Source organism: Mesocricetus auratus, unplaced genomic scaffold (genome assembly GCF_017639785.1).
Source record: "Mesocricetus auratus isolate SY011 unplaced genomic scaffold, BCM_Maur_2.0 Super-Scaffold_100011, whole genome shotgun sequence".
Classification (NCBI taxonomy): domain Eukaryota; kingdom Metazoa; phylum Chordata; class Mammalia; order Rodentia; family Cricetidae; genus Mesocricetus; species Mesocricetus auratus.
In genome coordinates, this window is record NW_024429195.1 from 33651523 (window position 1) to 33666362 (window position 14840).

General features: G+C 46.5%; 1 protein-coding gene across 2 annotated transcripts; it reads left to right on the top strand.

Annotated features, from left to right (window-relative positions):
* The first annotated feature begins 496 nt into the window (after window positions 1-496).
* Cldn11 (claudin 11) lies at window positions 497-14354 on the top strand. 2 transcript variants are annotated; one of them, XM_040754581.1, is made up of 3 exons: window positions 497-916; window positions 4704-4868; window positions 5954-6184. In XM_040754581.1, exons 1-3 carry the CDS (start codon window positions 691-693, stop codon window positions 6151-6153), a joined length of 591 nt encoding a protein of 196 aa, XP_040610515.1. In that variant the 5' UTR covers window positions 497-690; the 3' UTR covers window positions 6154-6184. The 2 variants fall into 2 exon arrangements, with proteins under 2 accessions (XP_040610515.1, XP_040610514.1); XM_040754580.1 differs by lacking the exon at window positions 5954-6184 and adding an exon at window positions 13117-14354 and having other exon boundaries at window positions 499-916.
* The last annotated feature ends 486 nt before the right edge of the window (window positions 14355-14840 follow it).

The window sequence follows — 14840 nt, forward strand, 5'->3', positions numbered from 1 at the left end:
GTTCTCGCGTGTGCATGTGCAGGAAGTGCTCTCACCCACTAAGCCACCTCCCAGTCTTTTCCTGTAATAACATCGGAGTGCTGGTCCCCTCGGTTCCTTAGGAAACTGTCGTAAGAAACTGTACTGGGTACCCTTGGAAGAGTTTTCAGCTGGGGAGAGGGAACGTGTAGGGAGTGGGTAGAAGTTGACGAGGAAGACCCAAACTCAGAGACAAGAGAGAGGCCTCAAGAAGAGAGACTATGCACAGTAAGCGCAACAGGAGCGGGGCGCGCCCCTTGCACTCTGCAGGTCTCCATCGGGATGGGATTAATTTACTTTCCAGCACTGACCGTGCGTCATCCAGCCCGGCGGGGCGGCCTGCTGCCCACTCCCTGTCCCCAGCTCCCTTCCACACCCCGTTCCGGAGCCCGGCTCGCGATTGGCCGGTTCGGTCCGGGCCTGTCGCGGATTGGCGCTTGCGGGCCGGGGCCACCGAGTTTAAAGAGGGGGCGGGGGCGCGCTGCCCAGCAGCGCTGCTGTCCCCGCCGGCGCACCTGTCTTCGCAGCAGCTCTCGCAGCCTCTCCCGCTCCACCTCGAGTGTCCCGGAGCCAGCGGCTCCCGAGGACGGCAGAGGGCAAACCTAGGGCAGATCCTGTCCTGGTCGGCTCAAGAGGCACAGTCCGTGAGGGGTGAACGTCGCTGGGGCCACCATGGTAGCCACGTGCCTGCAGGTGGTGGGCTTTGTCACGAGCTTCGTGGGTTGGATCGGCATCATCGTCACCACGTCTACCAATGACTGGGTGGTGACCTGCAGCTACACCATCCCAACCTGCCGAAAAATGGACGAGTTGGGCTCCAAGGGGCTGTGGGCCGATTGCGTCATGGCCACTGGTCTCTACCACTGCAAGCCCCTGGTGGACATCCTAATCCTTCCTGGTAAGGACTCTGAGCTTGCAAACAACTTTCAGAGGCAGGCTGGGACAGAAATGGGGGTTTTAGAATGGGTTCTCAGAAGTTTGGGCACTCAGAGACCTCTGGGTAGATTTTTGACATCTCCAATACTACCTTGTAGGAGAATTAGCCCTACACAACCACCTGTTGGTCTCAGTTTCTTTATTTGGAACATGGGGTAATAAAGGCAATTTGGCCACTGGTAACACTGGTCAATGGCTTTGAGAATTTAATGAACATGGTAGGAACTTACTATTGTTAATTCCCATTGCTTAGTCATCCCAGGTTCCCAAGCTAATCGACCAAAGATACTGAAGGATGGCCCCTGCCGTCTCTGAGGGGCTTCTGATTCTTGCCACTCTGTAGATCTGAGGAGGAAAAGCCGGTGTCTCAAATAAGCATAGGCTGAGCTTCTATGGGACTCAGAGGCATCCCAGCGAGGTTAGGCTCACACTCAAGGACTCTCTGTATTGGTCAGATTAGTGAATTTCAGTTGGTTCTCTCAGGTCTCAGGGTCTGTCTTATCTGACTGGTCACCACCTGAGGTCCTGGGGTCCCTCAACAGCAGGCTGCAGTGACACCCTTCCCCTGTTAGAGAGACCCCCTTCCCCAGTTCCTCCAAGCAGGCTGCTGGGTATTGAGAAAAGCCAGCCCCCAGAGAGAGGAGGTCAGTGCTGAGGGTCATTCCAGGGCTTGCAGCTGTGTCCTGGGAGTGTGTGGGAGGACTGATGAACCTCTGAAACTCTGGGTGAGGGAGGTTGGGAGGGGACAGCTCCCTTTGGGTGCTATGGGAAAGTCTGTGGAAACAGTTTAAAAACCTGTAGCCAGTTGGATAACTTGGGAGGTGGTGAACACCACTTAAAGATTCCTGCTAGAAATCTGTCATGCCCCAGGATTTACTGTCACCTAGGTGAGCTAGCCTAGCTCCATCTGGCCTTTAATGACGTGCGTATTTAAGACAGTCAGTCCTTAAGAGGAGGAGAAACCAGGCCTGAAGTTATTGGTCTGAGAGCAGCTGAATTTGTGCCTTCTCCAGAGTATTTGGCTTTCAAGAGGCCCTGCACCCCTTCAATAGCCCAAGTGCCCCATCTCTTCCAGACAGGGCATTTGGAATTCACCTCCCTCCACACAGATCACTTGCTGCTAACTTCTTACCTTCCCAGGATGCGGTATTGGGAATTGAACCTGGGACTTTGTTCATGTTAGGTGAGCTCTCTGCAGACTGAGCTATACCCCCACCCCATTACATTTTAAGTTCTCTTTGCATTTGTTCCTGGTCCACACCTTGCCTCTACCACATAGTAGGAGCGCACAGTGCAGGTCAGACCTGTCTTTCACTACCCCTTTCTCCATTTGGACATTTGGAAGGCCAGGCGTTAGGGAACCCTGGTGTGGGTTAATGCTGACTTTGGTAGACATAGGTCAGACTCCAGGACCCAGCACTCACGATCTGTTACCTGGGACAAGTTGCTAACCTCACTAAGCCCTAGTAGTCTTCTTTAAAGAATTTGAACCAAACCAACCACTTATCTTTCAAGATTGCTTGCAGGAGTCAGTGAGACGAGAAACGAAGGCCCTTTTGAAGTGGGAGATGCTCTAGAAAGGGCAAATGCCATTTTCTACTAACAGCTGGGCATGGTAGTAGAGACTTCTGACTGATGTATAAAATCCCTTTGTTTCCTTCCTCTGAAATTACATTTCCTGAGTTGTCAATGCCAAGTGGCTCGTTTTCAGAGCACACAGGCCATGCTGGGGGCAGGGAGTATATTTTGTGGAGACGCTTAATTGTTCTGTGCTTCCTTACCTTACCCATTGTGTGTGGGTGGTGACACTCACTCCCCCATCTCCGACTTTTGATTTCCAGACATGGCCTTGGAGATGTAGCACGTGGACAGCCTTGTGCCATGAATTTCAGAGCATCAGTTTGAGTTGACTGCTGCCTTTGTGTAGGCCATGGCTCGTCTCCCAGCTGCCAGGAGGGGCTGGACTTCAGACTTTTCTGGGGCTCCTCCTGGGATCTACAAGTCTATGATACCTGATACCTTAAGATGAGATGGGCAGTGGTTGGAAGAGAGCCCATGTGGCATACTTGTTAAGGGGCGGTGTTGGTGCTGCACGTTGGCACAAAAGGGAGGTTGGCTGGGTCTGACATGGGGTCCTGGTACATGGGAAAGAGTTATTGTCAGTTCTTGGCTTTGCCGTTAACTCAGCCTCACTCAGGTCGCTACCTCTACCTCTGCCTAAGCAAATGAAACAAAACAGACAGTCATCATTTATAAATGCAACACTTTTTTTTAAAGTGGGAAGAATGTTTCAATGTGAAACAATAAATGATGTAAAAGCAAACAGTCAATTTAAATCTGTGAAAATTTCCTGGTATCTGTTCAGCTTTATTGTATATGATGTTGTGCGTATTATAATCTGTGTCTTCATAAAGTTCTCACTTAGAAATTTTATAGTGAGGATACCTTTGCTTTACACGTCTCTATCAACTCACATTTTCCTTCATGGATAGTGATGCCATCTGTTATGGGGATGTGAAGACCAAGATAGATGTCTATGGGAATCCGCAGGGTTGGAGAGACACTTTTTTTTTTTTTTTTTTTTTTTTTGGTTTTTACGAGACAGGGTTTCTCTGTATTGTTTTGGAGGCTATCGGTCCAGCCTGGCCTCGAACTCACAGAGATCCGCGGAGAGACACCTTTTAAGCATCGACAGACCACCAGTGGAGAAACATACCCAGGCACCATTAATAAAGCAGGAAATGGAACTTGACCATCTAAATGGATGGAGTCGTGAGGACAGCAGCCTCTGGGGAGGAGGGGAAGAGGGGGAGCCTTAGTCAAGCCTACACATAGTCACACCCAGTGTGAACTGAGGACAAACTCTCGTGTAGTACACTGAAGATAGCAGCACTGTGCCTGTAATCTCAGCACTGGGGAGGCTGATGCAGGGGCATCATAAAATTGAGACTTGTATGGACAATGGTGAGTTCCTGTCCTGAAAAAAAAAAGTATCGCATCAATACAGATCAACAAGGTCAGTAATATTTGCTGCCAATTCTTTCAGCGCTTAGCGAAGAACATTTTCTAAAGACTCTTTGAACTGTGGATTCTATTGCCAGTGGAATTCTATTAGGGAGGCGGAGCGCCTTTATTACTGTTATTATTGTCACTCTGCAGACAGACAAGTGAGATGCAGTAAGTCACTGACTTGCTAAGGTTCCACAGGCAGGTGGTGTCGCAGTAGACTGGAGAGAGTCAACAACCCGCTATCACAGGGGACCTTTTGAGCATTTGAGCTTCTAGCTGACTCTTTAACAAGGTGTTACAATAATGTAAGTAAGTGCTTGGCTGCTCCACCGTGACCAAAGTGGTCTACACCCTTATTCTGCTTCTGTTTTTCTAGCACACTTACTGCTGTTATCACCAAGTTCCTTTAAAAGTTGAAGATACACCGGGCGTTGGTGGCTCGCACCTTCAATCCCAGCACTCGGGAGGCAGAGGCAGAGGCAGGCAGGTCTCTGTGAGTTCGAGGCCAGCCTGGTCTACAGAGCGAGTTCTAGGACAGCCTCTAAAGCAATACAGAGAAACCCTGCCTCAAAAAACAAAACAAAACAAAAGTTGAAGATGTGGTGATCTTGGACATTTATTAAGTCTTAGAGCGGACAAGAAGGAGGAGGAATGTGGAGTTGAAGCCCTGAGAGATGGGATTTAGGAGTAAGAGGACCCCCCCCCCCGTCTAACTCCGCTCTCTGTTCTCTTGTTCCCAGGCTATGTGCAAGCTTGTAGAGCCCTCATGATTGCTGCCTCAGTTCTGGGTCTGCCAGCCATCTTGCTGCTGTTGACGGTTCTCCCCTGCATCCGAATGGGCCACGAGCCTGGAGTGGCCAAGTATAGGCGAGCCCAGCTGGCGGGGGTGCTCCTCATCTTGCTGGGTAAGCTTTCTCTTTGGCCCCCCAACTCTAGTGAATGTGAAGGAACTCACACCTTTCAGTTGCTACTTCAAGAGAAATGTGAAAAAGAAGTCAAGGGAAACCCACAATCTGTGTCTCTTTAGATCATATTCCAGAAGAGTTTAGGCAGGACCCTAAGTTACATCTAGGAGAGGAGCTGGTAGGTTAACAAGAAATGATTACCCAAGGAAAATTAGAAGGAAGGGGGTCACTTCATGTGTAGGCTCCTTAGTATAATCCCTTTAGAATGACTTGTTCGAAGACTTCATAGCAGAGCAATTGAGCTGGAACTTTCTGGAGGTCAGGTCAGGAAAGATATTTTTTAGGAGGTTTCCAGGGCGATTCTGACTTCAATAAAATATTAATATATAACAAAAGGACAGGGAAATAGGAGCATAAAGGAAAAGGTGTGTGTGTGTGGGGGGAGGAGGAAGTAGACCACTAGGTGATGGATCAATATTTGTTTGGTAAGTGTTCATTAATCAAGTATAATGGACACTGTGGTAGGCAATAGGGACCATGATGAAGAAAATGAATGGCTTCTTTGGGTGTGTATAGACACTCCAAGGTATGGAGTCTGGGAAAGTCACCTTAAAATGGCTTGTATGCAATATACAGGGAGGAAGACACCTAAGTCACTGGAGGGGTTTCCCAGAGCACAGGGATCCAGAGAGTTGAAGAGAAGGTGACAGGTCATGGGTTGGAGGGAGGATCAGTCTAAACTCAGGAAGTAATGTGTGCTCATTCAGTTTTGCTGATCACATCTGTACACAGGAGCTTGATCCGACTCCCTGCTGAGGGTCCTGTCTCCTGCACTGCAAAAATAAATGCTGGCAAGGAGCACACATGTATTCTTAGGCCTTGCAAGGTGAAGGCAGGAGGATCAGAAGTTCAAGGTCATCCTCTTGGTGAATGAGGATAGCCTGAGATACAGAAGACTCATTGGGATGCCTGGAATACATCAACACATCGTCTTTAAAAATATATACACACATGCATGCATGCATGCATACATACATACATGTATGTATATATATATGTTGTTTTTTCCTTGCCTTTCACATAAGGGTTCCAAGACACCTCCAAGGGAGACAGCAGGCTTCACCAGCTGCAGACCAGCCTGCGACAAGGAGAGGAACAAGTCAAGTTGAATAGATGTAAACTGTGGTTTTTGTTTTGTTTCTGGATTTTGAGTTTTTGGCGAAGCAATGAGTGGTTTGAGATTTCCCAGATGAATTGGCATTTCTTATTTTTTTTTTCTTTTTGAAACAGAGTTTATGTAGCCCTGGCTGTTTTGGAACTTGCTCTGTAGACCAGGCTGGCCTTGAACTCAGAGTCTACCTGCCTCTGCCTCCCAAGTGCTGGGATTAAAGGTGTGCACCACCACCTGGCTGGCTTCTCTTTGTCTTTTTTTTAAACTTATATTTATGAGTGTGCGCCTGCGCAGAGGTCAGTTGGTTCTAACCCTCCACCCTGTGGGACCTGGAGAACAAGCTCAGGTCCCCAGCCTTGTCAGCAAGCTCCTTTGGCCACTGGGCCGTCTCACTGGGCCTAGTTTTCCCTCCTTTTGAAGGTGGCTAGGTATAGGAAGACATTTGCTAACTGAGGAGCGTGTGGGTCAGTCCCTGTTTGTCTCCATTCAGTCTGTGGGTGAAAAGAAACCTGAGCCTGAGGAGGTTGCACTCGGCATCAGCTCCCCGAGAGACTGGGATGGAGGAATTGCAGTCCAGTCCTAGCCTCACCTTCTGATCGCTGCCTCTTCTGATCGCTGCCTCTTCTGATCGCTGTCAGATTTCTTTCTCAGCAGCTCTCCATTGGCCTTCCGGTTTCATGTTGTCTTGACTGGATGGAGCTGGCTCATTGTTTCAAGGGTGTTATCTGCTTCATGTCTTCTCACCCCCAGCCACAAGAGCCTTGTTTCCCACCCTCGGGGATGGGTGGGAGAAGCTGCAGTGAAGGCTCCCTTTGTGTGTAGCCTGGGATGTTTTTCTCTCTTCGCTCTCTGGGGAGAAGCGGGTCCTGGGCCCATGCTCTGTCCTGGGGGTCACTGAGATGCCCCAGCTGAAGTATGGGGGTCACTGTGATCCCCCTGCTGAAGTATGGGGGTCACTGCGATGCCCCAGATGAAGTATGGGGGTCACTGTGATGCCCCAGATGAAGTATGGGGGTCACTGTGATGCCCCAGATGAAGTACGATTGCTGAGCAGGAAGTTGAGGCGGAGTTGGGGGGGAGCTGTCACAGCCGGTTCTGATGTGGAAACTGAGCACGGTTCAGTTCTTTCTGGCCCTGAACATCTCTGACTATTTTTCTGAAGGCGTGAAAGAAAACCTGCTTTCTGGCCAGCTCCGTCTTCTAAGCCAGAGGCAGTATTCGAAGAACGACAGAAGCTCAGAGCTGGGGAGGACCGAGGGGAATCTAACCTGTCAGTTTTCAAGCCACAAGGCCCTAGACCCTAACGTTTTTTCATCTTGTCGGTTGGAGTCAAACCAACCACCCTGAACCAGGATTCCACTGGCTTCCAGCAGCATCACCTGGGGCAGCTACTGTCTTTGAACAACCAAGCTTCCTTCCCAGCATAGTGGGAACAGCAGTGAAGCATGGGAAATATTTAGCATGCCATCTGGCACATAGTAGGTCATGGTTGCCATGGTTATGGTTGTTTGCTGGAGGAAGAGCCAACCCAATCATGTGTGCATCTTGCACAGAGCTGAGGAGGAGTGGCACAAAATTGCACTTCCGGAAACATCACCTGCATCCCCGACTTAGTGGAAATGGTCCTCCATAGAAACGAGAATGTGGGCACCCACAGTGGAGACCGTCACTGTTCCCTTCATGAAGGACTCCTTGCTCTGATTAAGTTCCTTCTTCTCTCGCTGCACAGCGGAAAGCCCTTGAGCTGGATGTCTCTCAGGAGTGGGCAGGGAAGAACCGGTGCTTGGCTTCCTCAGGGACTTCTTTCATCTTTTCTTCTCTCCTTTAAACATCCGGGCCTGGTGGCCTTATTTATGGTGGATAAAGTTGTTTCAGCTGCAAACTTTCGGGTTAGTGGTGGATTGTACTAGAATCAAGGGTGTGGGCAAGTGTGAGATGAGCTGCTTGTTGTACTTACAGCTTTCCTACAGGGAAAAGTGAAGTTCTTAATCTAGGCCGAGGAGCTGGAGAAACCTTCTGGGATTGTTTAATGCACGCACACAAGACCCTCATCTAAATAAGAATCCCTCTGTGTAATAGAAATGATGGGGCTTCTCAGTATGGCAGTGACTCTGATAGCAAACAGAGACCCTAAATGCTGTGTGAACCCTTTCTAGGATTTTTCTTTTTTGAAAAATATCAACAAGTGCCTGGATCTGTGGTATAGTGTGAAGCAACTGGGACTAGCTTCAAACCCTAGCAACACATACGCAAACAATAAATAAGAATAAAATTAAATTTAACAGATAACCGTGAGACTTGTTTGAGAATGCGGTAGGAAAAAGTAGATGGTGAAGCGTGCAGTAAAAACAACAGGAAAAATGTCAGTGTTGAAAGCTGGCCAGGAAAATAATGGACTCGAATATTCCACTGACTTGATGACGGTATAAATGCTAGGCTTTCCTGACCATCACTGTGTAGGAACATGACCATTGTTTTAGGGAACAATAGGCAAGAAAAGAAAAGAAAAGCTCAAGCCTTTCTAGATCCAGATGGGAAAAGAACAGCAAATAAATAAACGCCACAGTTCACTGAGAATTATTACTTGTTACTTTATTCCCTGCTCCCCAATCCTGTGCGTGGGTTTCAAACTTATCATCCCTGTGCGGCTCAGCCTGTTCCCTCCCCACCGTTCTTCAACATTTCCTTGCCCCGCCGCCCAAGGCCTTAGGTGTTTCTCGTGACTATCTCAGAGTACTAGGAGATTACAGGCAGAACACTCAAGTCATTTCATGGAGCTTTCAAAAGTCCCTGTGGTGCCTGGTGAGGGTGCAGCAAAGCCCGTGAACTCAAGTGCCCATCATGGAAGAGGGGATGCAGGGTCTGGGGACTGTCCACATTTGTTGTCCTTCTTTCTCTGGTTTTCTCTCATTTGTTACCTAAAAATCTGGACACATCTGCATTGATTTTATTTAATTTCATCATATCTTTTTTACCTGTGTGTGCATGTGTGCATGTGTGTGTGTGTGTGTGTGTGTGCATGTGTGTGAGTGTGTGCGTGTATGTGAGTGTGTGAGAGAGAGAGTGTGTGAGTGTATGTGTGTGTGTCTGTGATGTGCACCTGAGAGGGTATAAGGAGAGCCTTAGTTGTACTCTACCATTTTTTGCCTTATTCCCCTGAGACAGGTTTCAATCAAGTTGGAGCGAGGCCAGAGGTCAGCAGGTTCCAGGGACCTTCCTTTTCTGTCCTCTACAGTTCTGGGGTTACAGGCACAAGTGGTTACGCCCAGATCTTCACATGGGTGTTGGGGTCCTCATGGTTGTGCAAAAAATGCTTTTATCCACTGAGCCTCCTTGGTCCACATTTACTTTTCTTTTGCTACTTTTTTAGTTGACACCAATAAGTGTACATACTTAAGAGTTATATATATATGTGTGTGTGTGTGTGTGTGTGTGTTTTGTTTTTGTTTTTTGAGACAGGGTTTCTCTGTATTGCTTTGAAGTCTGTCCTGGCACTCACTCTGTAGACCAGGCTGGCCTGGAACTCATAGAGATCCACCTGCCTCTGCCTCCTGAGTGCTGGGATTAAAGGCGTGTGCCACTAACACCCAGCGGTTGTATTTATCTTATTTACTTAATTCCTGAATATTACTACCTGTTAGTTAACCTCTAAAAAGATGGAAAGATACACTTTAATTTTCCTTTTGTAAACTGTCATCCTAAATACTTTGTTTAGTTAAGATAGATCACGAACTTTTAGCAAAGATGAGTCCTGTCCACTAAAGAACACATTGTATTGCATTATTTAAAAGTTGCCCTTAATACAGGCTAATGTTATTACTCTTTAACAAGGAAGGGGTTTAACTTATGAGAGGGCCAAATCCGGTGTGTGTCTGCATAACTCTCTTCTCTCTCCTCCCCGCCTCCTTTAGTTGCTAGTTTTTCTTTTCCTGAACAGACTCTGCAGTCCTGCCCCCTTCCTTTCTGTGTTAAGGATGGCTTCTGCTGATGGATAAGATCTGAGAGTGAAATTGCTGCCTTGTCTTAAAGACTTAATTTAAAAACAGATTCTGACATAAATAAAGAAGGGAGACATCCGGTTATTCATGTTTCTTTTCCTTATGGGTGACTGAGACTTTTCATAAAAACCTATTATTTTTTCCCGGATATCAGGGCCATTTCAAATGCCTTTTCTTGGGAGGTGGGGTGGAAGGTACAGAGACGCGAAGAGGCCTAGCGAGTCTCTGTCTCTGGAATGCCAACAGTGGTCGCACTTTTGCCACTCCTCCAGATTTGACTTGTGATTTTTAACTTTACTGGTCACTCAGCACCCCACATCCCCTCACCTGTCCAAAGCTACTGCTGACATGGAGTGTATTCTCCTTCGTGTGTGTCTAAACGTTTTCTTTTCCAGTTCAGCCGGAGGTCACTGCAGGTCGGCCTCTAACTCGCTCTCGTGTGGTGGCCTGTCATTTCTCAGTGGTTTTGATGTGGCTTTTCTTTGAGTGCCACAGGAATTCTGCTGGGAAGGAAAGAGCTGCGGGTGCTCATTTGCCTTGGCTTGCATGGATTATGAAAGAGGGAAGATTTTAATGAGGTAAACTGTGAGCTTGTGACTCTCATTGTGTTAAAGTCACATTAAAATTTGTGAATGGGGTGTAGGCATGGGAAAGCAGAACCAAAATGAGCCTGCCTTTCGTTTGTCCGCCCATCGCAGGCATCCGTTCCTCCATCCGTCTTTTATTTGTCCACCCTCTTACGCATCCAGCCCTATGTGGTCACTAGATAGATGTATAGGATTTCCCCCTTGTCTAGTGAGCTTCATAGAGTAAGTCTAACGTCTCCAATACATGCAAAATCAGCCATCAATCCTGGAACACGGAGCCTGACTCTTCCTGGCTGCTTTATCTGTGCTTAGGAAATGAAGGAGCTCTAAATGGATTGGTCTTACTGTATAAAAGCTAAAGTGAATCTGAGTGTTATTAGTTTTCACAAAGGTGAGGAGTGGTGTAAGCATGAATGTGCATCTGTGTTCTATGTATAAATACAAAGTAGCCCAAAAGAATAACACTTAATTTGAAGCACACAGTGTTTTGAAACCAGCTAGCTGTTCGTGGTACAGACTGGTTTTATTGACTCAAATTAGTTGTTTGGGAAAGAGACCTTTCCCCCCTTATACTTCTTACTCCTTCTCCTGATCCTGTCAGTGTGCACTGAAAAACTTTTACTGGTGCTGGGTGTGTACTCTTTAAGACTAGGAGCAGCCTCCTTTTATTGTGTATCTATATCTTGCTCAGGGGATGCACCTAGTCCATTGTTAATAAGAACTGTTGTAGGCCACATGGCAAATGTAATGAGATAATTTCAAATCTTTCAGAATAGATAAGACTTGAATCCTTAGTTTACAGTTGTTGTTAAAGAAAGACTGCATTTCCTCTCTGTGGTCAGATAGTGTAAGTTAGAAATCTTGAGTAGAAACCAGAAAAGTAGCTCGCTGCATTGAAAGCAGCAAGGGCATCCCGGGTGGCACACGTTGAACGGGTGTGTGGTACTGTATCTTGAACTTGTCCATGTTTTTTAGGATGCCAACTGGAAATCTTGTTCTTCTGATTAGTGTCACACTTGGCAACTCTAACCGGCCATCTCAAGTTCAGGTTTTTACTAAAATATCTGTTCTGTCGTGGATGAGAGAAATCAGAACATACTAAAGGGAACCATGGGTTGTTGTGTTTCAAGTCGTGTCATCCAGAAAAATATTCATTAGACACGTGGCCATTTGAATGAAAATCATTAAAATAAAAAAAAACAAACCAAAATTTCAATCTCCCTAGCTCCATGGCATAAGTGACATGACCCCATGTAGCTTGTTGCTACCCTATTTGGTATAGCCAGTCTAAATGTTTAAATTCCTTTAAAATATGAACTATGGAGAAGGCTCAGCAGGTAGAGACACTGGCCTCCAAGCCTGGCAGTTTGAGTTCGATCCTTGGTACCGACATGGTGGACCCCTGAAACTTGTTCTCTCCTCCACACACACACCCTGACAAGTCTGTTCACTGATATACATACTCACATGCAGTAGATAAATTAAAATGTAATAAAAAATTAAAAGCCTTGACTAGATGAACTATTTTTACCCCAAGAACTGTCCATTTGTGTGTTGGTGTTTTGTGACCATGAATGACACCACACAAATGCAGATCCTTACCTGGTCCTCTGTCACTACCTAGCAATGTTCACTCCAACAAGAGAAAAGGAGTAACTCGTCCAGGTCTTTGTAATGTGGATTGACTAACTCAAGAAAATGGTGTGGAAAACTGAGAAGGATACCATCTTGTTTCTCAGTTTTGAAGAGCCTGATTATTTACTCATTCATCCAGGAGACACTGAGCTGAACATTGAGTTTCTACACATAAATAAGGCATGGTCCCTGCCTTCACAGAACTCAGAGCATGGGGTGAGCAATAGACACATAAATCCATAAGTCTAACATGATTAGGTAAGTATAATAATAGAATTATAAATGTAGAGATGGGGATGAGGCTCAGTTAATAGAGCATGCTTGGCAAACCAGGAGGTTCCATTTCTAGTACCCCTTAAACTGGTTGTATTAGCTCATGCCTGAATCCTCAGAATTCTGGGGATGAGATTCAAGGTTATTTGCTATATAACATGGCTAGATAGTGAGTGCAAGTTCATCCTGGATTATAGGAGGCCTTGACCTGAAGAACTCAAAACAGCAGCAACAAACACACACACACACAAATGGAACCTAAACTAAAAGTAACACGATGTGTAAGTAAAAACAAACACATGGGTTTGGGGTTTAAACGATTATATTAAGTCTTTACAAGGGAGTCTTTACAAGGGCATTTGTCTGCTACCTGTTGAGAAAAACAAGGACCAGAAAACCATTGGACATAGCCCATTGTAAGTCAACTCATTCGATAGGGCAGAGGTCGCCAAATGAGCAGTGCTTTGTGTATTGGCATTTTTGTAGCTGATTGAAAGGGCTGTGTCTGTGGCGTGAACTTGCCTGACCAGTGCACTTGGTGTGTGATGGGTGTGCCCACTCACCCTCTCTCCCTGTCTCTGCAGCTCTCTGCGCCATTGTGGCCACCATCTGGTTCCCTGTATGTGCCCACCGCGAGATCACCATCGTGAGCTTTGGCTACTCGCTGTATGCAGGCTGGATCGGGGCTGTGATGTGCCTGGTGGGTGGCTGTGTCATCGTCTGCTGCTCCGGGGATGCACAGTCCTTTGGAGAAAACCGTTTCTATTACTCGTCTGGCTCCAGCTCACCGACGCATGCCAAGAGCGCCCACGTATAAGAGGGCTGCTCCGCTGCCCACCGAGGTGCTGTAGATGCTGGGCCTGGGGCCCTGGGTTTGCTCGCCGCAGTGGGGGAGAAGCCCACTCTCTGCCAGGCACTGAAGCCAAAGGTCTAGAAAGCATCCTGCCTGGTGGTTTGCAGTGTAACGCCCCATCCATCCCACCACTTCTTGGTTCTTAAAAGAAATCTCTAGCTCAGATAATGCCCACATAGTTTTCTCATGGTGTTGCCCGCTGTTAGCTTTTTCCTTGGGCATTCCATTGTTGTTGATTAAAAAAATATTTTGTTTCTCTCTTAAATTCAAATGTCTTGGGAACATTGCTGACTTGGGTGTGGATTGGGAGAGAAATAAAAGACAGTGTTCAAACGGTTACCGATGACAATGGAAGCCTCATAGAGACACCTCTCTGTTTTTTCTTCCCTCTTCCGCTTCAAGGTCACTTACACATAAGAGATAGAAAATGATAGACTTGGGAACACGAGTGGGAGGGACTTGGGAACTTTCCCTCTATGGGAATGCTTCCCTTTTATAAGTTGTGGGGTTGGGACTCTTTCTTAGTTTGTGATTTTACATTTATCTGTACATACTTTTTCAAGATTGATCGTTTTTTATAACCATGGGTTTCCTGAAATTCTCAATTCACCAATATGAAGGAAATGAACCAAACAGACTTTAATATGCAGTAAGTAACAGTTCGAAGATTATAACTTTAACTGACCCGTCCGCGATTTCCAGGTTTGTATGCTGCAGTTTTTAATTCTACAGTTGTGTGTGCTTCAAATTAACCCATTTGAAAAGCGTTTCTCCCCCTTCCATCTCTGTTCCCATTCTGTTAGCAGTCTTGAGGCGATGTTGTTTAACATAGATTTTACTGTTGAATTTGGCTTCCTGGGTGTAAACACGATGGTCTGTCAGTATCCGAGACTCGGAACACTCCAAACAGGGTTGGTGCATTTTGTTCAGGTAAAATCCATGCAATAAAATAACCAAGTGTCTCCCAAACTGGTCTTTAGTCTTCTGTTATATTCAGAATACCATCTGATTAAAAACAAAACAAAACAAAACTCAGCAAATTAATTTGTGATCCCTGACTAAGAACAAATCGTTTGGGGTTGGAGAGAGGGCTCTGTTGGTAAACTGGTTAAGCCCTGGGTTAAGTTCAGTTATAGTCAGCCAAGCAAAGGGTTGGTAATCCCAGTGTGAGAGATCTTGTTTCAAAAAAAAAAAAAGAAAAAGAAAAAAAGAGCCTGACATGGAGGTTCATGCTTTGTTTTTTCCTTCCTTGAGACAAGGTTTGTTTGTGTAGCTCTGGCTGTCCTGGAACTCACTGTGTGGAGTAGGCTGGCCTCACATCGATCCACCTGCTTCTGCCTCCGAAGTGCTGGGATTAAAGTCGTGCACCATCACTGCCTTTAATCTCAGAATTTGGAAGGCAGAGTCAGGGGAATATCTGTGAATTCATCTTGCTCTGCAAAGTGAATTCCAAGA